Source organism: Dromaius novaehollandiae, chromosome 2 (assembly GCF_036370855.1).
Source record: "Dromaius novaehollandiae isolate bDroNov1 chromosome 2, bDroNov1.hap1, whole genome shotgun sequence".
NCBI classification, from domain to species: domain Eukaryota; kingdom Metazoa; phylum Chordata; class Aves; order Casuariiformes; family Dromaiidae; genus Dromaius; species Dromaius novaehollandiae.
Window position 1 is genome coordinate 105,815,192 of NC_088099.1, and position 23,949 is coordinate 105,839,140.

Here is a 23,949-nt window from a genome sequence, read left to right on the forward strand (position 1 = left end):
AACACACTCCTCCACAAATTGACCAGAGCCTTTGAAATTTAGGTATCAGTAACACACTGAAACACATTTACTAATGTGAGCACCAAACACTTACGTCATTTAATATAAGCTGTTATTCTCTCCCTTCCCCTTTAAGTGTTAGCAGATGGAGCTGTTACATTTACAGGGGAAGCTGATGGTTCACAGCAGAAATCTGTTCAGATCCCATTATCTGTTCCCCTACAACTAGTCTGTTTTTCTGTATTCCCACTTATTCTGAACTTCATATAGTTGATCACGCTTACTGAGCCAGTGGCTTTCTTTGGAGCTAGCCTTTAAGGTAAACAGTTATTTTTGTACTCTGAAATACTAAGTTGTGTGCAGACATTTCCTTGTTTAAAACACAGGTTTAAGAAAAAGTCTTTATTTGTAGTTTAAAGACAAAATTATTATACAGTTCACAATTAAATAAATGATTGTGCCCAACTCAGAACTGAGGTTGTACAGGTAAACATTAGGAACGAAAGCCAGGATATACATGACACAGGCAAATAATGACCAGAAATAAGCACAGAACATTAACAGTACACAGTTACAGCAGCTCCCAGGTGCAAGGCACTGTTGGAGTACACAGAGGTGGTGGAAGCCAGAGCTCAGTAAATGTGGCATACTTACGCATGCAGTGACACATCAGGTAGTTGGAGAAGATTACACACTGTTGTCTGCTGGGAAGCTGTAAAGGTTTTAGGAGGATCTCCTTGGTTCTGGCAAGGAATGCAGGCCATGTTGAAAACTTCTAAACTTGCAGAGAGGTACCCAAAGGCACCTAAAACCTCTGCCACCTTCTGAGCCTTGCCAAAGTTTTCACACGTTCTCAGCAACTAAAATAGAACCAGACTGTAAATTTTAAAACTGTTTAAAGATATCCCCTAAAGATATTATTCACATCTTATCCTCCTCCTCATTCAAAAGCAATGTTATAAGTTTTCTAGCTCATGACTGGAAGGGGTTACTTCTGTTTAAATAGCTTAATCCTTTCGCTAATAATAGACGTCTCTAAACAAATGCTATCTGACCTTCTACTCCAAGAGAGAACTAGGCAAACTCAGCTGTTCAGGAGCATGCCTTTTTGTGCCGAGAAGTATTTTATTAAAATATCTTCCAGGAGCACAGCTTTAGCAAAGGAATAGCTTTACAAGCACATCCTAGTATACCTGCACAATGACTGACTGGATCAGTCAGAGGTGACTGACAGGGGCTGTCAGCCTGAACAGTAAACACAGAGAAACACATCCAAGACGACATATGGGGCAATACTGTGTCTTAAATGTCCAAAAGTATTTCCATTTCTAGTCCAATTTCAAAAGAAGATGCTTCTGCCTACAGTTAAGATTATCCTAGTGATTAAGGATGCTCTGTAAGAACAGGGCACAGAATCACAAAAAAAAAAAAATTAATCAGCATTTTCCCTGGAATTGTTTTAATAGGAGCTGCAGAATGTCAGTGAAAGTTACTAAAAACTCAGGGACAGGAGCATTAAATTTCTACATCAAAATCCAACTTATTCAGGAGCAAAGCTTTCATTGATTGCAGCAGAAACTGGGCAGCAGATAATAGATTCTTTTATGGACAAGTATATCTGCCAAGGAAAAGTATGCTTTGTGTTGGGTTGTGGCGGATGAAGAAAATGAAAGGATGATCAGCATTGAAATCCTCTTCCATAACCATGCAGAGCATAGCAATGCCAGCAGTGGCAGCTGCAGCTTCTGTGCCTTCCTCATTCACTTCTACAAAAGCCTTGTGGACAATTTTAGACAAAAAGAGGTCACGTGCCCCTGACATTCCTGACAAGTCAGCCTTGCCACTGTCAAATACATCCAACAAGCCCATAGCAGATAAATCTGATTTAAGGTCATAGCTTTCTTCTAGGTTAAATTTCGGCAAATGCACATTAACATCAGCGGAGTACAGATGCTGTGGGTGTGTCCATTCCTGGAGCTTCTCAAAGGTGAGTTGCTTTTCCAGCTAGAATTACAAGCACAGAGATCATCAAATATCACTAGTGTAGAAATATTTCAACTCCAGTAACATTTAAAATGCTTTACAGAGCACTGTTCAAATACAAACCATCTAAACAAAAATGACCATACCCATATCATTACTACTACCATGTAGATCAAGTAAACACTACTAAAATTAGTGAAGTCAGTGCAGTGTTCACCTAACATGGATGTTTACTTCTCGCTGCAGTGTAGAGAAGGGAATAACATGTACTGATAGCAACTAAAAAGTCATTCCTACTGTTTCATCTAACTAAATGGAACTATATAATTAAAAGCCAACAACAAAGGTAGTTACCAGAGATCTCAAAGAAGCTGATGTGTTCCTGGTCATTTAATGCTAAAGAGCCTCACTACTTTAAGGCTAAGAAAGTAAGATTTTCGAAGTTCAGGAAAAGAAAAGTTCCATAATTAAAAAAGGAGGCAAGTTAAGTCTCATAGTCAACTTTCTTTTTGTTATCATCTCCCTCATGGTTCTGTTCTACAAGCCAAACACCACATGAACGCAAGCTACAAAACCAGAACACAACCTCTCTTCCTGATGCAGTGCATGCATGTATTCTTTATGGCAATGTTTGTAGAGCATTATCTAAAAATATGCTTGCTAGATATGGTGCTCTGAGAGGTTCATTAAGGCTTTAATTTTGAATGGCAGAACCCATCAATTAAATAACTGCATTAGCTTAGAAAGGTCACCTTCTGCAGCCCAGTAGAGTCATCTTCAATGTTATCAGGTAACAAGATGATCATACTAAGTTCTTGTCCATCATAGGGCAGCTCTAAAATACGGGTCTTCATTTCAGAGATATATCCAAAACTAAATTTCTCTTTCTGATACATCATTTTCACCATCTTTCTTTCATTCTGGGTGATTAAAAGGTAGAAAAAATAGCAGTTAAGAAAATAGTAATTTTGAGAAGTGATAGGAAACAGCTAAGTTAAAAATCACATCTTTATGCACGTTGCTAATAACTAAGATTAAAATGAACCCTGCAAAACCCCCTCTTCCATTACATCAGGCAATTCTAAGACCCTCTTCATCAGACTTCTGACTGCATGTTTAATAGTTTTTTTTGAAGGCAAAATGATATATAAATGCTGATTTATTATGTTTGGTTCTCCTTTGGCTTCTCTAGCAAAGTCACTGCAGAAACTGAGCCAGAACTTCTTTGACTTGCATGCCTTTATATTGCTCTACCAGCAAAAATGACCAGGGAGTATGTTAAAGTCAATGAAGATCACCTCCGTTCAGCAGAAAGCAGATGACTGTATACGGTACCTTGTAAAGCTGTTGGCATAAGTGGAATACAGAGCAAGAAAATGGGGCTCAACCAAAATGTCTAATCACTTGCTAAACTGGCATTGCAAACAGGCACAGTTTATAGAACCCCATGGATGGATACACTCTGATGTAGTCAGGTTCCTAGTCTATGTATGCAAAGTATTCCTGGTGCCATTCCAATAAACACTACGAGAATAAAGAGCTTTCTGAATACAGAAAAATACTAAAATCCATACAAAAACTCTTTCAGCTGAACTGAAAACATTCATGAAAATATTTCTATTTCTATTTGTTTTTTAAATCTTATTTGTAAATAAAGCTTCAATTTATGACCTATATTATTTGACATTTCCGTTAGATAAACACTACCAAGATGTATCCATTTTACCTTATTTAACCAAAATGGCATGTCAGCAGTATTGGCTTCTTTAAATTTCTTTGCCCAGTTCCCTTTGAAATAAATAGCATTCACCAGTACAAGCCTGGTCATGTTATTAACTGAGTCTTCAGACAGCAGATTACGGATTCTACCTTCAGAGGGAGAGGGGAAAAAAAGTCACAACAAAAGCTTATATGTTGGCTACATATAAAACATGCCTGATGTCATAGAAATACTAGAAATATAAAACTCCATCCCTCTGATATAAAATGTATATACCAGGACCAGTCTTTTTACTTCACCTCACTTTTTAATAGTACACACTACTGTAACTTTGGATGTACACTAATTTGATGAAAATGTAATGTTTTCAGCTTAAACTGTCACATGCAATTCTCAGTCTCTAGTGATTTTGTTCTCGCTATCGATCTGAAAACAACCCAGTGGGATCCAACCTGCGGGAGCACCAGCACATAACCTGACAGTCAAATTCTTTTGTGGTACTTGCAACCAACTACACAAGAACTAGAGAATACCTAAATTTAGGATCGCTGGATTTAGAAATATACATAATATTGACCAGACTATCTGAAACAAACTCCCCAACTCATGAGTATAAACCTATGTTTAGACACCTATTCTGCATTTTTTGGCCTTAATGCACAAAAATGGAAGTATCTTTGAACCTAGGTAACTCTTTAAATGTTGTGCTTAGGTACTCTCTTGTTGTGTCAGTCAAGCAATTCAATATCTCAGGGCAAAATGAAACTGCTTTAAAGGCACAGAAAATAAAACCTATTCCTACTCCCAAGCCATGAAACACTGCCACTTACTTCATTAACCGAAATAGCTTACCTTCAGTTTTCTTCTCTACCCACTGGTTAACTTCTTTTCGGGCTTCATCATAAGCCTGAAGAAAATCAACTGTAGCCAAATCAGCTCCATATAATTTCCGAGTATTAGTCAGGAAATCCTAGATTTTGGAATGATAAGGAACAGCTTTCACTGCACGTAGATAAGAAAACATCTCTTTATGATGCAGATAATGTCCAGGTCAAATGGTTTATCATCTGCCCAGAGGTGGGGCCCTACCACTGCACTGTCTGTTTTCTGTTCGTGTCAGAGCAAGCCTCCTAGAACATCTGCCACGTGTACCTGCAACGTGGTGCTTGCTACAGGCATTTCAGCCTGTCATTCTGCTGAATCAGACTGCCGCATGGCCTATACACCACAAAATTCCCAGAAGGTGCTGAAGAGGGATATAAATAGCAACCTTGCCTTGGGAGTGCTCTTCACACAAAGGTATAATTCACTCATAAAAGGGCATGCCGTGTAGACGTGTTGGGTGTTCCCTCCCAAATAAATACCATGTTTTCAAAAATATCTAAGTAATGTGGTACCCTACCAATGAAAATCATTAAAAGCTGCTGGCAACAGACATTGAATAGACATTGAGTGGGATGTTATGATAGTTATTTTCTGCTAAAAACTGAGGCCACTGCTCTTGAGCCCAAGAGCAGCTGAACTGAGTAAGTGAAGAAAAGGCATTTTGCTGAGTAAAATCCTTTGGGTGAGATGTACAGGTGCCCACAGATGTGGGCATGCGTATGCACATATGTAACACTTTTGTCAACTGCCCAGTAACATTTACAAATATGCCTAGAAATATTTTTACTTTATAAATATTCAAATGGCTGCGAATACATTTTTAATAAATCAGGAACATGTGAGTTGCACTGCTTACTAAAGGAGAGCCAGAAGTTACAATTTTTACATTTAGACCTGTTCTAGTGGTTTTTTTGCCATGGTGTGTTCTGCAGATAGGAAGGAAACTGATGACTGAGTTTCAAAACTTCCCACAGGGTTCAACCACACCATTACGTTATGCATAAACCTACCGGCAAAAAGCTGTAGGACTTCTCTCCAAAGAGCCGATTGGCAAGCCGTAAGAGATAGGGAGCATCACTGTGGTTAATATCCGCACTCAGAGCCTGAAATCCTGAATGAATATCTTTGACCTTGTCAAAATGAAGTGTCTGAAACAGAAGAAATGAACCAGCTGCTGCTAATCCAGTCTTTAAAGAATGTACAGTATATCTATAGTGTGTGTCTGAACAGTCAGGTAGCTAGGTTGAAAAAAGGAAAGACAAAAAGAGGCCGGAAGCTATTATTTGGCCCAAGAGAACTTCTGGTTTTCCTTTTAGAACATACGCTGAAGCCTAACATAGTGCTTGTGTGAGCACTCAAGGAAGACGAGCTCCGAAAATAGCTTAATACAATTATCTTTTATGATTTAAAGAAAATTTAACTGTTTTCATATACAACTGTATAATCTTAAAATCAAATGCATTACTGCAGTTTCTCTTTACTGGTATCTTCTTTCCCAGAGGCAAGCTGGCTAGCCAAGGATTATAGACATGACTGCAAAAGCTATCAGAGTTCATTAACAGAGAAGACAAAACCAAGGCAGGGACATCTACATTCAAATTTAAATCATATTTCTCAATACAGAAGACTGCTGTCAGAACATGCACTGGATACAAAGGAAAAGTCCTCATGTTATCTCAGTGAGTTTTGGGTCAGGTCTTACTGCCCATATTAACTGAGGCTGTGTACATATGCACAGCTGAGCAAGAACAACACTGAGGCACCCTGCAGTAGGATTGCAACCACGGAAACAAATTTCTATATGATTGCAAACAGCCCTTGACAGTTATCAGCCACTGCCTCAATAACTATATTTTCCTAAGCATTAATTATGGTATGAGAACATGCGTTACTGAAGATCATTGAGTTGAAATATGTATTTTTTCAAAGCTTTTTGCATTATTTCTGCTCTCAATAGGTTGATCCTGGGTGGGGCTGTCAGTTTGACTACATAGAATATATGTGCAAAGTCTGCTTGTAAAGTATTGAGAAAATAATTTTATTGTCCTATTCAGTAATCCCAGCACTGCGTAATAGTACAAAACAGTTCCTTCTAAAGTCCAAAATACAAAGATGAAATTATTCATAGATAAATACATCATGATCACTGCAACCAGAATTCTCATGTGCTCCTTCACACTGGTAGGTAGCAGCCTAACAAAACGAAAAGCAGTAGTGACTGAGCTGCTCTTGTGCAGCAGGCCTCCGGGGAAATTGGCACACTCCTTTGTACACCATTTTTGCATTTTGTAATCAGTGCTGTGAAATCCTCAACTCTTAAAAAAACTATTTAAAATACAGATGCTATTTGCTCCGGATTTCGACTAGGCTGTTGAATGTGGAAGGGCTGATGGACTGAGTTCACAGCAAAACCCAAAGTGAACATGTTAAACCATTTATTTTTTTTAAACTACGCCTGGCTAATACAAGATTATTATAAGAATAGGCTCAGCTTCTCAAAGATACCTGGGAGCCTAGCTCTTACTGCAGTCTTAGATACCCCAAGGTCTTGACAACGGCAACTGCCTCATCAAAGCAGACCCATACGACAAAGAATATAAACAGCATATTAAAGACACATATTTGAGACATATCTGATGTTATCGTTATGGCTACCTCTCCAGAACTTAAAAGCATGTTTATATGTATCGTAAATATGAATGTTTCCTATATCAAAGATGCAATCCCATCATTTACCAAAACTTGCGGCCTGGCACCAAGATAACATCATTATGTATTATCACAGTTATCATATTTTAAATATAAGATTTTATTATTGTTTTTGTATTTCTTACAAAAGACACTTTAATAAGCGTACCATTACTAAGCCTGTATTACAAAACAGTTCTTAATGGAAACGTCTCATGAAAATTAACAAAGCCTTGCTGCTAGAATCTCTGGTCAGTTTAAACTGAGACTGAATAACTAGTGAAATACTTCACCAATTAACTTAATTAGTGAAATTAAATGAGAAACAAGGGCCATGGCAAAGATGGAAAGAGGGCTTTGAAGCAGGGCGGGCAGAAGATAATGGCAGAAAACAGGCCAAGAAAGACTCAGTGAGCATGACAAAATACTATTGTATTTTGCCATTCTTTCATTTTCTCTCTTCTAAAACTTATGATTTTAATGTAATAAAATATAAAACAAAAGAGAAAACTTTTTGCTAACCTTCAGCACCTGGGCCTCTGTATTACCTTTGGTCCCTAAAAGGACCATGGCCAGAGCAGCAGAAATACTGACAGGAGAGAAGAAAACATTTCCTGTTGGGTTGGTCTCGCTAACTCTCCTAAACAGGTCGAGTGCAAATCTGGTGTTTGCATTACTCAAGTTCTCCATGGTTACAGCTGAAAAATAAAACATTCAGTCAGGACTCCAGGAAACACTCTACAAAATCCAGTGCTTTGTGAGTCACAGAGTAAAGACGGCATTAATAAAATGTGCATCTGAGTACAGGAATAGCAAGAATTTTGCTGTCAATGCATCATCTTCTTCAAAAAAAAAGCAGTGCAGTCACAGTCACACTAAAGACATTATTTCAAAAAATTCCTTGCCTTCTACTTGGAAATTGGAAGCATGTGTACGGGCAGGATTGAAAATTAATCTTTCGATTCCACAAACCCAACATACTCAAGACAGCTCAATCATGCAGCTGTCTTCCCGTTCTTCTACCTAAATCCTATATGGAGCCTACCCATTGTAACCGCTAGGTAGTAAGAGAGATTAAAACACCTTTCAGCAAGCTGCCTGCCTTCAATGAACAAACCATGCCATATTAACGTGCTGATCCTGCCAAAGGCACACACTGCAAAGTACACACTTATCTTTAGCGGTTTGTAAAGCATTACTATTTCCACTAGACCAGTCGAGAACAAACCAAGGTACCCGCACACTGGGTCAAGGTGAAAACACACATGAATCTTAACAGGACTGTGTGTAAATCCTAAACGTATGGACAGAGCCTAGGTTTCGGATTAACTGAAGGCTGTGTAACTGCTAGTGAAAGCAGAAGTGAAACGCAGACCAGGCAAAGCTTCAGGGCTCTTACGGCACAACCAGAGCACAGATTCATGTTCGTGAGAGCCTCATCACCAGGCACTTCTAAGTGGAGTGGAAGTGCGAGGGCTGGGTCTGTGCTGCAAAAATCTATGCAAAGGCTGGAGACTATCACAGAATAGTTGAGTTTGGAAGGGACCTCTGGAGATCTTCTGGTCCAACCGCCCTGCCCAAGCAGGGTGACCTGAAGCACACTGCACAGGACCCTGTTCAGGCAGCTTTTGAATATCTCCAAGGACGGAGACTCCACAACCTCTCTGGGCAACCTGTTCCAGTGCTCAGTCACCCTCACAGTAAAGAAGTTTTTCCTCATGTTCAGACAGAACTTGCTGTGTTTCAGTTTGTGCCTGCTTCCTCCTGTCCTATCTCTGGGCACCACTGAGAAGAGTCTGGTCCCATCCTCTTTACATCCTCCCTTCAGGTATTTATACACACTGATAAGATCCCCCCTCAGTCTTCTCTTCTCCAAGCTGAACAGTCCCAGCCAGCTCTCTCAGCCTTTCCTCATAGGAGAGATGCTCCAGTCCCTTCATTGTCTTGGTGGCCCTTCACTGGACTTGCTCTGGTAGCTCCATGTCTCTCTTGTATTGGGGAGCCCAGAACTGGACACAGCACTCCAGATGCAGCCTCGCTGGGGCTGAGCAGAGGGGAAGGATCATCTCCCTCAACCTGCTGGCAACACTCTTCCTAATGCAGCCCCGGATGTCACTGGCCTTCTTGGCCACAAGGGCACATTGCTGACTCATGGTCAACTTGTTGTCCGCCAGGACTCCCAGGTCCTTCTCCGCAGGGCTGCCTTCCAGCAGGTCAGCCCCCAGCCTGTCCTTGTGCGTGGGGTTATTCCTCCCAGGTGAAGGACTCCGAACTTGCCTTTGTTGAACTTCATGAGGTTCCTCTCTGCCCGTCTCTCCAGCCTGTCAAGGTCCCCCTCAAAGGCAGCACAGCCCTCTGGTGTATCAGCCACTCCTCCCAGTTTTGGATCATCATCAGCCTTGCTGAGGGTGGGTGCACTCTGTCCCTTCCTGCAGGTCACTGATGAATAAGTTGAACAATACTGTACCCAGTGTTGACCCCTGGGGGACACTGCTAGCTACAGGCCTCCAACTAGACTTTGTGCCACTGATCACAACCCTCTGAGCTCTGCCATTCAGCCAGTACTGGTCTATACTGCAAAATCTTCCTGCCTGCCCAACTAAAATGCTTGCTTCTCTCTGCTAGATTGCAGTGTGACTTTCAGATGTGGCTGTTTCTAGCTTCTTTCCTTGCAAAGTTTCATTTTAGACACTGACACCTTGTGCCTCTGCCTTCAGAAATCAGAGGGGCACCTCAGCAGCATCGTTACCGAGTGGTCTGCATCCAGCCACACAAAGGAGTTTGTACTGGAACCTCGTCATTGCCGGCACAGCTTTTCTGAAGGAAATCTAAAATACTATCTGGAGCAGCTGCCTCACAGGAAACAGGCTGCTATCTTTGCAACCAAGCTCTATCTAGCCCCCTGCTAGAAGAGACACGCTTTAAAATCAAAAGCAGTCTTTTACACTTAAACAGATACGCATGCACACACACGCAACTCTTAGGCATTTCACTGAAACCCAGCGTTTTACAACCCCCCCCCCCCCCCCATAGCTGCTCGACCAGCGACCTCGCAGACACGGCCGCGGCAGTGAGGGGGTTATGGGGGGGCGGACCCCTTTTCACCCTGTTATCGACCCATTCTTGTAGAAATCACCCCGAAGGCGCCCCCTGCGCGCTCCCCTCCCGCGCCGCGGAGCCCCAGCGCAGCCGCCTGCAGCCTACCTGCCCGGCGCGGCGCGGAAGGCCCGGCCGTGCCGCCGGGGCCGCCCCGGGGCGGGCGGAGGGGAGGGCAGCGCCGCACCGCACCGCGCAGCACCGCGCCGCCGGTGTATCGCCCGGGGCGGGCGGAGCGCGCAGAAGGGCGCGGCGGGGCGCGGTGGCTCCTCGCTGCCGCTGGCCCCAGCGCGGCGCCGCGGAAGGGGAGGCTTGGGTCCCCCCGCTTGCCGCCGCGAAGGGCAGCGTTTAAGTTGCTGTTGTTTTTACGTTCTTTTTACATAAAATGGAAACAAAGAAACAAGAGGGAGGCTTTTTTCTTTTGGTTTCACTTGATTTTTTTCTTTCACCACTGCTTGATTTGGCCAGCCAGGATATCCCACCCGTAAAGCCACTCTGTTTTAAAGGCTGCTGTTTGGTAAAAGCAATCTTGCCCATTCCGTCTTTGGGTATGCAGTACCAGCTGTTTAGCTTAAGCATGTGACATGCATCCTGCTGGCTTTTTTTTTTTTTTTTTTTATTCCTCCAGATAATGCTTCTATTTTCTTCCCCTGGGAGAGAGCTGAATTAGTGTGCACTGTCCTGAGTTAAGAGTAGGGCAGTTTAGCACTGTTTGGATCATGATCAGGGAGCCATGATTTGTTTTGGAGTTGTGCACAAAAACATACGCACCCGTAGAGCCCTGCCCAGAAACCAAGGCTTATTTTAGGAACCCCTTGCTCTACAGGCTGTTTAGGATAAGGCCAGCCCCAAACTGCATGGCAATCCAAGTATATACTTGGATTTTACAGTATTCAGCAAATCTGACATTAAACAATGTATTCATAACCAGCTACAGGGAAGCTTTGTCATCTATCCGGAATAGTTTTCTTCACACTACAGCTAAAAAAAAAATTGCACTATCTCTGGGTAGAAAAGAAATGCAAGTCCCACAGCACTCATAATTAGTTCTTTTATTATTTCAGGAACAGAAACAGCTAAAACAGATCATTGTATTTGGAAAGTCATTTTAACCATCTCTTTGGTATTATTTACTAAGTATGTTTAACAAAACACGAATTGGAAAAAAGATAAAGCTACAAAAAATAAAGGTTTAGCATTTAAACATTGCATAGGGCCCATATGCCTTTTATTAAATGACATGCTTTTTATATTATGACAGAAATAATCTCTCCTACTCCATGAGAGGACTCCGACGTACAGCAGCTAATAAACCTTGGTATCAGCTGGTGATAAAACACTGATCCTGGCCCCATGAAAATCTGTAAGAACATTTGTTACGAGGGTTATACTTTTATTCTCACTCTTGGCTAAGTGTTTGTCTGGTTATTATTCAAAAAATGTGTCTAGTTAGGATGCTTAGTAACACCTGCTACAGTCTGCCAAACCCTCTAGGGAATGTAACAAACATTAAATGGACCTGTCTGGGAAAAAAAAAAAAAAGAAAGAAAAAAAGACTGTGATTGGAAGAAAAAGGAGGTGAGGGTGGGAAATGAGCTCCAACTTAGTCAGAAATGAAATTAATTTCTTCCTTTTCTATGAAACATCACTCTCTGACTCACTGTCTGGTGGCCAGAAAAAGTGAAGTGCAGTAGCAACCACAAGCACAGATAGAAGTATTTACTGAGCAAGTGGGTTGTTATTACACCTTCAGGGAGTTAGAGAACTCTGTATTTAGGCACACGGGATAAAAAGGTTGTTTTAAATGGCAGTTGCTATGCATTTCCAAGTGGCTCTGTTATTCTATTCAAGCTTGAGATGAAGACCACAAAAGTGGATTCAGGCACTGCTGAAAAAGGCAATTAGTGCAAAAGAGCAATCCTATTGTAAAGTAACATAAACTTATTGGAGTAATAGTGGCTCTTCTGCCAAGACATCTCCTTTTTAGGGAGAGCAAAACCTGCCACAGAACAAAATGCTAGAAGTTTTGTTGTGCCGGATGAAGAAGAGGAAGGGATGATCTGCAGTAAATTCTGGAACAATCATTGCACAGCGCAGCATCATCACTCCTGCTGTGGCAGCTGCCGCTTCAGTGCCTTCTTCGTTGACTTCTACAAAGGACTTGTGAACCACTTCAGAAAGCACCAACTCGTTGCCAGATGAGATTCCTGAGAAATCTGCCTTCATCAAGTCAAATGCATCAGGCATTCCCATGCTGCTCAGAATGGGTTTCAGATCATAATTTTCTTCCAGTTTAAATCTGGGTAAAGACACCTTCACCTCTGTGTAGTCCATCATTTCAGGATTAATCCACTCCATCAGCTTCTCATATGTAAGTTCTCTTTCCAGCTAAAAAAAAAAAAAAACCCAAAGTTACATAATTCAAGTGAGAAGAGAGGCACAGATTCACAAAGCCAAAATTGGGATTACTGTATGTGTTTAAACAGTGCATGCATGTATCTCTTTTTTCCACAGTTCAGAGGCTTTCAAGACGAAACTGTAAGTTTTATCTGGTACTAGAGCTTATGTCCCCAGTTTTGGACGCCCATATACTTTTTGTGATAGATACAGAAAGGATCAGTCCCTTCTTGATAAAGTTTACTTTATAAAACACATTAGATTGTAACAACCCTATTTTACATATGGGAAACTAAGGCACAGAATAACTGATCCTTGTTTTCAAAGTCCCAGAGAAACTGAACCTAGCTCTTCTATCTCTTACACAAAAGATCCTCCTTCAGGTTGACAGGCCTGCTTACAATACCCTTTGCAGCCAATGTTGGAGAATCTGATTAACGAACTCCTTGGTTGGCCATCTCCAGAACAAAAGAGAACCCCAGAGTTTCCTGTGAGCCTGTTTCCAGGTCGTGGGCCACAGACAACCTTCCAGCTGTTCAGAAAGGAACATCAATGGGTCAAGGACTTGCTATATGGACTTCCTAAGAGCTTCCCAGAACCACCACTCCTTTGGTGGGCACCATACTATGCCTTCACCTTAACTACAGCTAACCCCTACTCCCACTGAGGGTGTGGCTTTCTTTCAGAGTCTCTCTCTGGGTAGGGGGCAGCACACAACTTGACCAGCAGTGGAACAAACTATGCCAATCACTTTGGGCATGGGACCTATGGGACATTTCAGCAGCTATTGTGCACCAGTGACACAACAGATTTGGAACTGAACTTGCAGGTCTATATGCAATATCAAACTCTTCTCTAGCATGATACAAACTGTCTTGGCATTTAGTTTAACAACTTACACTTTCTAAGCCAGTGGATCCACCCTGGATTGCATCAGGCAGCAGGATGATCATGCTGAGTTCATTATCAACATAAGGAAGCTCAAGGATTTTGGTCTGGAAGTCCCCATTATAGGTCATGTTAAATTTATCTTTCTTGAACATCATCTGCACAGGTTTGCTCTCAATCTAAAAATAAAGTGATGTCAACAATTAATACTGAGCTAGTATGCTGCTCTTAAAATAAGAGGCAGGCATCCAGCTACTCAGAGCTTTTTAAAATTTGACAGTACAGAGAAGTAGAACATGCTGTGGGATACAGCCCTGCCACTGCTTTTAGTACAGCAAGGAATAAGAACTAAGGATCCTTGGGATTTAATTTTTAATTGTTAATGTGGAAGTATGTGTGAAGTGTCTGTAAAGAGACAAGAACATGCTTTTACACGCTTCAGAATTAACATTCCTTTTAACAGAGCTGGTAGGAAGCATGGCCTGTCTTCCTTGTTTTATATGAATATGAAATAATTCCAATTTAGATATTTTCATTTTTATGTGGCTCTAGGTGCTATAGCATAAAGGAATTAAAATATTTTAACGTGCCACTAAAAATGCCAAAAAAGTGAGGGCACTATTTTGAGTCCCTAAAAATCACAGGGACATTAGGGAGAGGGGATTTTTCTTCTCAATTTCGTTCTCCACTGTCTCCTTTCTTTTTCACATGGAGCATCAGTTACTATTGTTTACTTCATTGTTTTCCTCCATTTCAGTTAAGGGTTCCATCGCTTTTTTTCCTCCATAACCTTGATGAGATTACCATGCAACAAAAAAACAAAAAAAAGAAAAAAAAGGAAAAGGAAAGTAAAGCCCACTGAAACAATGCCCACAGAGAATATCTCAGAAATGATTCTACAACTCTGATTGCTTTTTCAATGTATATCTCAATAGCGAGAGGGGAAGATGCCAGGCACCAAGTCAGTCTGCTGGTTTCTGAAGTACTGTAGTATATAGTATGGGGTGAGCTATAAAATTCCCTATTTGAAAAGTATTAGTAGCTTTAGGCATTCTTGGATGTATTTCACCACTGAGGGAGGGACGGTTTTAAACTGGGCACAACTGTTCCAATTTTGCAGAGAGTTTGCTTAAAGCAGGTGAATTCTTGAGGGAGTCACATTACTAGTTCTTGTTAATGACATCTGGCATACCCAGAGTTTGGGGCATCTCCAAGAAGCAGCCCTGGCCCACTAATCATAATGGCTGAGTTTTCTAGAATAGCATGGATGTACTTCCAAAAGAGAGAAAGTCTAGTACTGATGACTTTGAAGAAAAGTTTACTTCCCCATTTATTTTGCACCAATTCCATGGTAGAAATGCAGTGTAAAAGCATTTTCACTGAAGAAGGCTGTTACATTCAGAAGTTTCTGAACATGCACAAGTGTTCCTTTCTGCCTACAGCCTAAAGGTACAATCCTTTTCTTATGCACACCAGTTTTATGCTGAAGTAGTCAAGTTCACTTGATGATTGTTCACTAACAACTTCTGTGAAGTCATTCTTGATTTGCCACTCATGTGAGAAAAGAATTAGTAATGCCAGATTTTTGACAGGAAAGTAAGCCCTTAAAGCCTTGATGAAGTTGTGCATTGTAACTGCTGGGCCCACTTTTCAGCTGTGTAAAACAAGGAAGAGAAAAGAGCAGACTTTGTAAGTATTTTCAGGTCTGAGGGAGTTCTGTATGCAGAAGCACTGGACTATAGGCCATGGAGGCTAAATGATTCGTAATTTCTTGTGCCAGTACCTTGTGGACTCTCACAGTGTGATAGCTTCACTTAGCAATATTCTCTTCAGAAGTTGTTTTAAGTTCTAGAACTACGTATAGGACTGCCTATCTCAAACACAGAAAATAAGGGTAATAAGAAAAAAGAAGCAGAATAAAAGAAATATTTAATTTTGATATTAAAATTTTATAAAGTATGTGAAACATTTAACAGAAAATAAACAAAGAGGATGTTCATATTAAATGGATAGAGTAGAAGTAATTCCATGCAGCCTACCTATGGTAATCATGCATGAATGTATTTTTCCTTACGAGTTAAATGTAACATTGTTTTGTCAACATTTCAACATATCATACCTTGTTAATTTTAAATGGCTTTTCCACTGTCTTCTCTTTGTTGAACTGGCTCTCCCAGTTGCCTTTGAAATAGATGGCATTCACCAGCACAAGTCTGGTCATTGAATTAAGAATTCCCTCAGCCAACAGGTTCTTAATTTTACCTTTAAGATACATTTGAAGGAAAACAAATATTAACAGCTAGGCATATATCTAGTTATTAACAAATAAAGTATCTACTCTGTAACTGATATGTGATAGATAGTATCAGTCTAATAGCGAGAGCTCAGGATTTTTTAAAAATCTAAAATATTTTATCTTGAAATAGCAATTTATCCAAACCTTAACTGCCTTTAAATGCAAGATGGAGTTCTGCAAAACACTTACCTTCGGTCTTTTCTTCTACCCAACCATTTATTTGTTTTCTGGAATCCTCTGAAGAATGCACAAAGTCAGTCTGTTCTAGTCCAGCGTGATAGAATTTCTGACTTAATTCTGTAAATGACTACAATGAACATGAAGCGCAGAATTTCAGCAATGTATTCTACTCATGTTCAGTCACAGACTGAGAAAATCTACCTCCTCTCTTCCCCCAGCTTCATGTAGCACCATTAAAGTTTTGTTTGACAGCTTCCTATTACTCTTTTTTTTTTAAACCAACTAATCAAACTACAAGTTGTCTTCCATTCAATTTCACAATTCTTTTAACCTCTTTTGGGGTTCTTTTGGCTTCACTTAGAGAACATACAACGTTGTAAGCCTGTTTCTACATAAACTTAGTTGTTAGAACTCTGAGACTAACTGGAAACACTTTTAGTTCAGAGGTGAAACACTGACTTTTCATATAGAGAAAAAACATCTTCTCTCCAATTTCATATATTTAGATCTTTATTATACAAATGTAAAGTTTCAGTGTTTAATCTTGGCAATTTTAATCCAGCAGAGAAATGAAACTCTTGATTGGTGCTAATTTACAGCATTTTTTCACAAAAAAAGATTGTAAATTAGGAAGAGAACAGGATTGTTTTCACCAGAGTGAAAAAGCATTACAAGAATTCTCAGACAAACTCTTACATGGTTTCATCACTCCCCCAAAGTAAAAATTAAACCCAAAGGTGTATTTCTAGAGAAATGACTAAAGGAACATGCATGACACAGTATCTATTATTCTTATTTATACCTTCTGATAAGTGAAATATTAAAAATCATGTGCCCTTTCCAGTATATTCTCTGGATGACAGAGAAAAGACAAACTACAAAATACTGCTTATGCTGGACAGCAATAACAATTCTCTTTTTCACTATATTAACACATGATCAAGTGAAAAGAGAGGTGTCAAATATTTGGCCCATAGCCAAAAAATGTGTGGCTCGTGCAGATTTTATCTGATAGTTTTTATAGTGCTTTGCACCATCATAAGGCTATCAAACAGGAGCTTCTTGAACAAATTCAGGTACTGTCATTTTGAGCCTAGTCTTTCGAGTTGGTAGGTCTCAGTCTAGAAAGAACTAGTGAAGTAAAATACAATGCCTTTATCTGCCCTCCAAAGGGAATGGGTAGCAAGTATTTTACACTTCAAAACCCCACAAATTGAAGGTTTACTTACTGAAAGAAACTCAAATGTCTTTTCTCCGTATAACCGGTTAGCTGTTCTGAGCACGTACTTGGTATTTGGATTGTTAATTTCAGAAAGAAGTAACTGATACCCATTGTGAGCATTCTCAGCTTTGCTCAAAGAAAGCACCTGCAGAAAGACAAACATCCTCAGCAGAGTCCATGTCTTCTCTGAAACACTTGGTTGAGCACAATTCTTTTAACCAGTTTTGAGGTCAAAAACCGACTTGAACACCCAGAGCAAGCCACGGAAGACAGACTTTTCATCATACCACTTATCTGGAGCTTATCATGCAAGTTACACAACATGTGTGCACAGTCAGATGCTGTCTGAGTAGTAAGTTAGGGTGCAGAAGGGTCACTGGTATACAGCTTTCCTCACTCTGTCCAAGCGTTAAGGGATATACAATTAAAAATAAAATTTCGGAGAACCTGTAAGAAACCATCAGCACAAAAAACTACCGTATTTATAAAATAAATTTAATAATATCATTCACCATACTTGCTTTTGATAAAGTCCACTCACTTTCATAGATTTAAATGAAAACATGTTTATCCTCCTCTTTCACTTTGCAAAAAGAGATGCACATAAGAAGAAAAAGGACTGATTATGCATTTAATGCTGTCAATTGGATAAACAGAAAAGTATGCAAGTGGTATTTGCTACTTGGAAAGTTAAAAAAAATGTCAACCAATGCACAGTTATCGTTTTCTTCTGTGGTAACAATAGCCCTTTTTACAGACCATTTCTCAGAGTTGAAAGCAACATTTAATGTAATACCTTCAATTAACTATGACAATAAAGCTCTGCTGCTACTTGTGTTCCTAAATGGGGTGCATGTTCGATTCTGCCTTTCTGTCAGTGGCCCTTTTTTGTATTGTCTTCATCACTGTGCTCTCTCATCCCTATTTTATTGAACAAGCAAGTGAATCACAGTACCTAACAATGCCACACTTGGTGTAAGTTCTACGAGGAAAACGTTCACGAGTACAGGATGCCTATTGCTTGACTTGAAATCTTTACATGAAAGGGCAGTATTTTCATTACATGAAAACATTTATGGAATAAGTGAATGTTAAAACTGATACGGCCTTCTTGTCTGTTAATATTAGAAACTCCACTTGAGTTATATTAAAATTGAAGGAAAGAAAGAAATACTTCAGTGTATGACGACAACTTGAGAAGGCTTCTCTGAATGCAAATTACAAGTTAGGCAGTGTTTCATTGCTTCCATGACACTGGACTGCCTTAGTAGTCAAAGAAAACATTAGACTTATATTTTTCTAAAGATCTGGTCTACGAGAAGGGTGTGCATAGACCAGTGTTTGAAATTCTCACAGGATATATTTCACTCAGCTCAAGGATATGAAATCTGCAGCAACCAAGGTAAGTATTTGGGGTATTTGGCTTATCCCAATAAGACTCCTGCATCAACATTTTACAAGTCTAGTGCTGCTTCTTCTACACAGATTTAAATATGAAATGATTCACAGAAGTCCAAGGAGTTATTCTAGATTGACACCAAGGTAGTAGAGCACGTTTTCTTTGCTGCATATCAATCATAAATATTTGATGAGAATCCTTAAATCCATATGCAAGATTCAAATGAAGTGACATGGAAGAAGGTGACATTTTAAACCACTCAAATGGCTGGTTAAAGTAAAACAAATAATTGTTGCAAAATAATGTCATGATATGAATACCACAACATTTGAGAACTGTACAGTGCACATTTTGAACGAGACACCATCAGAAAACAAGTGAATGTTCCTGCCCAGTAATATCTATAATGCTTTAAAATCAAAATGCAGAGAACGATGCTTTGTGAACAAAAGACAAGTCAAATCTAAGCAATACCTTCCTAAGAAATCCAGCCTCTTCAGAATTCTGAGTTTAAACCCATCTAACTTTTTCCTTAATGCTGCATACAGTTATTATTGGAGAACTGGGGATTTATAATCCCCACCCTAGAAAACTTAGCAGAACTGTGTTAAAACTCAGAAACCAGAAAACCTTAATTTAAAAACAGAACAGAATTTCAGATGATTTCATATTGTTTGTAGTAGCATCAAAGGATTTTATCCAATACCTTAGATGCAAAGAAGGATGGGCGTAAACCTGATCCAGCCCTTCAAATGACAAGGGAAAAATAAGCTGCTGTAACTAGTGTTAACACAGGCCAGGAGTTAAACTGCCATTAAAACAATGTCTCAGCTCCCGTCTCATTCTTCTTGATCACTACTACCATCACTACAAATGTAAACGTAAAAATGATCTACTGCAAATTACGATCTAGGTGAAGGCTCTTCATGTTAAGAAGGAGGCGGTAGGTAGCCCCTCAGTGAACGTGGGACAAGCTGTACTGCAGTTACCGAGGGGTTTGAGAGCACGCATGGCCAGACCCTCCTGATATACCACTGGCACACTGTTCACCATACTCGCTAGCTCTACTTTTGGTAACTTGCTTACATACTAATATCATAAATTTTACTTTTCATTGGCCATCCAGCTTTTTTCCCTGTTCTGAATCTTGGCTCAGGTATCCACCAGGACTTCAGAGCTGTGCTCTGAGCCCTACACCACTTCTTTCTTTCAGATGTTCCAAGTGCTCACACATTAAAATCTGGGATTGTGAAAACAGAGGCAAATACTAAACAAGTGACTGGTGATTTTTTCTTGATTTCTTCAAATTTTGGGGTGTCTGACATAACACATTTACAGGGTGATTTTTTATTTTTTCCATTGTTCCTGGCTACATTTTCAAAATGTAGTCTGATATTACTCCCAAGGAAGAGAGTGGAAGAAAATATTTTTTGTAGCTGGAGATCTACTGCTAGCTATACAAACACAAAACTTACTTCCACCACCTCACCTCAGTATCTCTTACTAACATTCAAAAGGAACACCACTGTCCCATGAAAACAAACAAAACAAAATAAATAACCGAAGAACCTCTTAACTGCATACTGAAGGAAGGTCCACCTACACAAACATATACCAATTAAAAAATAAAAGGTATTGCTTAAGTACATACTAAAGGAAGACCTCTGTTCACTGAGGCCTAAATGACAATCACAATTTAGAATGTGACCTGCAGTTACGCTATAAGACAGATCTGTGGTTCATGTGTTCATGCTAAATTTGATGTACTTTATTTAGACATACCTTTGCTATCTGAGCTTCAGTGTTACCTTTTGAACCCAGCAAAATCATAGACAGAGCAGAAGAAATACTAAAAGGAGAAAAGAATAGGTTCTGCGTGCTGTTGTTTTCACATAGCTTTCTTAAGAGGTCGAGTGCAAAAGTGGTACTTGCTACACGGAGGCTATCCATGGTTCAGAACCTGGGATATAAAATACAAAACAACAATGCCTCAAATTTACTTCAATCCAAACTGACAAACTATTTTTGTCTTTATATTTCCCAGTGTAAACTATGCAGTCTATGTCATGACTAGGCTGGAAAATTATCACCTCACTGAAAAGCTGATTTGGTGGAACAAACATCTTGAATCCCATATTAGGCACTTGAGGGTTTTTTTTTTTTATGGATTTCTTGTTCGTTTCTGTATTACAGTACTGTACTTTTAACAGAGACAGCAGTTCCCATTGGTCTCATTAGGCTCTTCAGTAAGTAAACATATTACATCTTTTGAGGTGATCACATATAGCAGTGAGCATTTTATTCAGAATTTGTGTAAATAACAAAAGTCTCCTCTGACTTCTCTAGGAAAATTATTTGCCTTTAGAGTAAAACAGGAGCCAGAAGTTTAGCGTCAGAATGGCAGAATTATAAATTCTTACTTTCTCTAAGTCTGTTTATCTTCAGTATTATCTTCGGCTTACTTGTAAGTGTGCAGGCTGTGTTTTATACCCAGCAGTGTATCTGGCAGAAGTCAGCAGAATGAATTGACCTACTAGATTGAAAAAAAGAAAACAGTTATTTTTTAGTCATCGCAGCGATAGATTATTGTAATTTCCTGTTGTAGTAATAAGAGAAAAATCAAAGTCCATTTCAAGCTGCATTTTATTGCCTGCAACACAGAAACGCGCACCACAAAAGACAGAACTTATAGTACATGCGTGCTTCAATATGTATAACTCAAAGACTATCAGACTCTACAGACATCAGCTGGGTAGGTAGCTAACTAACCTGAGGTTACACACCACACACCTATAACCAGAGCAATAACTGTTAAAATGCTGAATTAAATGCTGATAGGTACCACCAACCACTCTAAGATATCAGCTGATAGTGAAGGTTTCTGTGTTTTTTTTTTTCCTTAAGGCAATGCCTAGTGTTGGCCTGTTGCTAGAAAATACAAACCTAATGTCTAATTTGTACTACTGACACATTATCTCAAACAAATGGGTGGAAAGAACAAGTTTTGCATGCATGATTTTCCAACTAAGAAAAACTCAGCTTACTAACAGTTTTGCTATAGACTATACAGGCAGCAACTTATGTTTCTCTTCTTTCAGAACTCCAAAAAGGAAAACTCAGATGGAAACAATCCTCCAGTTCCATCTGAAACAACACAGTAATTTAATCACACTTACTGTTCAGCATAGCCAGAGGCAGTTAGCATTTTAAGTTCACCTTAGCTATCCTGAATAGCAGAATTTTCCTACTGTGCTGATCCCTGTCAAACTGCTAGCAATAAGGTCTTTTGACCTAGAGCATAGCATTAGTGATAGCACTGAGCAGTATTATTTAGGAAGTTTTTGTACGGCTTCCATGACAAGTAAGAATTTATAGAACAAAGGACACAACTCACTTTTTGCCTGCCTGAAAATCAGTGCATTTAACCAAATTGCATGTAACATTTCAACAACTGAGACACAAGGTTAGGAGTGGGAATCCCCACTTTCTCTGCAGCTCAGTAATAACAATGTAACTATTGACACCTTTCTCCTCAAAGGGGTTACAGAGAAGATGCAGAATGACCACACTTTTATGGGACAACCACCCCCTCCCGCATAATATAAGCACATATTTGTCAGTTGATTTTGCATTTTTTGCCACAATACCATTAGAGATCAGAGGTAAAGCTGCGAGCAAGAGGCTAGATGAACTGTTCAGCCTGCAGCAGCTTGTTCCTCACTCCCATTTCTCTGTGGCCTCTGCAGGTCACTGGCAAGGCACTTGAGCAGAGGTTTCTGGATGACCTGACCCTGCATGCTCATTATCATTATGAATGTGATACATATATTCTTAACAGTGGACACTTATGCTCAGAACAGAATTTATGGAGAGGAAGGCTGTTCTGAAAAAACAGGACCTTCCAAAGGCTGTATCTAGATTAAATAGACGATATCTGTGGCACCTCTACAGTTACTGGTCTGCCATGAGGGGATCAGGCCTGAGCAATCTGCAGTTCTCCTCTGACCCGCACTCCCAGATATGTTTCTCTCAGAAACTGCGATGTGGATTAGAGGCTGGCACATGTGGAAGTCTCCCCACCAAAGCTCAGTTTCCTTGGAAGAGCTGTTTCAACACAGCCGGAGGGGAGACGCACACTTATGAACCCACGGTAGCACCAAACTCCATGGAGGAAGCAGCGTCCTAAGGGTCTGCAGCGCACACCTGCCCTGGACTGAAACCACTTGGAATTGAACAAACTTCTCTTAAGGAGAGGGGCTTCATTTAGAATTTGAAGATAAGTGCAACAGTAACAAAACATTCACAGAATTAAATCACTGATGACCACTACAGCTTCACTCATCCACCTATGCACCTACAACTCATTTCCTATGCTGAGTGGTATCAGGCTGCAGATTCGGGTGCCTCTGGCCCTTGCAGCCAGCAGCCGACAGGTAACCTGACAGCCACGGGCCTGCTGGGCGGCAGCTCCTGCAGCAGCGACCCACATTGCATCTCTCCGGGAATAGCTGGTGCGAAACTGGGGAGGCTGGAGCTCTGCCATTCCCCACCATCGCAGCCTCTTGCTCCCTGCGTTTTTCAGGGATGGGAGGAAGACGGCATGCTTGAAGCGGACATGCCTAAGGTCTGACTTCAGGCCGTCAGGACGAGGCGCCCCTCAGGGGGCAGGCTGGAGAATAAGGAAGCTGCAAAAGACTCTCCTCGGACCCCATGCTGGAATTAGATAGCGGACAGCGCAATAAACACGTAAACATTCAGATTTGTTTGTAACGCAGTGAGGAGTGACGTCGGAACCACAGAAAAGCATTCCCTACACATCAGTGCAACGCCAGCAGGAAAAAAGAAGCAACTGCAGTAAAGAAAGGGGGGCGAGGGGGAATAAGGAAAGAAACCCCGCCCTGCCTCCGCTCTCTCCAAAACAAACCCAGCTTCCCAACGGAAACGAAAACTTCAGGCCGGCGGAGCCGCTGCCGCACTCACCCTGCCGGGCGCCGCTCTCCTCAAGTCGCCGCGGCGGGGCCCTGCCTTCCCCCGGAAGCCCCTTCGCCGCGCCCGGGGCCGCCCACGGCGGCGGAGCGGGGCCGGAACAGGCCGCCTCCGGAGGAGGGCCTCCCCGCAGCCTCGCCCCGGGGCGCGGCGGGGAGCCAACGGGCAAACGGCCGCTAACGGCCGGCGGGCGCGCGCTGCAGGCGCCG

General features: G+C 40.8%; 2 protein-coding genes across 2 annotated transcripts in view; both read right to left on the reverse strand.

The window, feature by feature from the left end:
• Window positions 1-387: 387 nt before the first annotated feature.
• On the reverse strand, window positions 388-10,589 carry LOC112992038 (leukocyte elastase inhibitor). The gene is made up of 7 exons (XM_026114888.2): window positions 10,481-10,589; window positions 7,799-7,974; window positions 5,599-5,736; window positions 4,556-4,673; window positions 3,710-3,852; window positions 2,736-2,903; window positions 388-2,004 (listed from the first exon to the last, which is right to left on the reverse strand). The coding sequence occupies exons 2-7, from the start codon at window positions 7,964-7,966 to the stop codon at window positions 1,603-1,605; spliced, it is 1,137 nt and encodes a 378-aa protein (XP_025970673.1). The 5' UTR covers window positions 7,967-7,974; window positions 10,481-10,589; the 3' UTR covers window positions 388-1,602.
• A 1,766-nt stretch (window positions 10,590-12,355) lies between these two features.
• LOC112992018 (uncharacterized) overlaps window positions 12,356-23,949 on the reverse strand; it is a 38,635-nt gene continuing 27,041 nt past the window's right edge. Inside the window, exons 12-17 of the mRNA XM_064505498.1 lie at window positions 20,537-20,709; window positions 17,363-17,500; window positions 16,143-16,260; window positions 15,777-15,919; window positions 13,669-13,836; window positions 12,356-12,760 (exon numbers count right to left, since the gene is read on the reverse strand). Of these exons, the coding sequence (XP_064361568.1) occupies window positions 12,356-12,760; window positions 13,669-13,836; window positions 15,777-15,919; window positions 16,143-16,260; window positions 17,363-17,500; window positions 20,537-20,709 (1,145 nt within the window). The remainder of the gene's footprint in view (window positions 12,761-13,668; window positions 13,837-15,776; window positions 15,920-16,142; window positions 16,261-17,362; window positions 17,501-20,536; window positions 20,710-23,949) is intronic.

What these genes read in the sequence shown, in the direction of transcription:
- LOC112992038 (XM_026114888.2), bottom strand. Translation starts at nt 7,966, where the DNA reads ATGGAGAACTTGAGTAATGCAAACACCAGATTTGCACTCGACCTGTTT. An exon ending in CAGAGGCCCAGGTGCTGAAG is followed by an intron (nt 5,737 to 7,798) that starts GTTAGCAAAAAG and finishes CTTCTGTTTCAG; the next exon opens with ACACTTCATTTTGACAAGGT. An exon ending in ACTCTACTGGGCTGCAGAAG is followed by an intron (nt 2,005 to 2,735) that starts GTGACCTTTCTA and finishes TTGTAATTCTAG; the next exon opens with CTGGAAAAGCAACTCACCTT.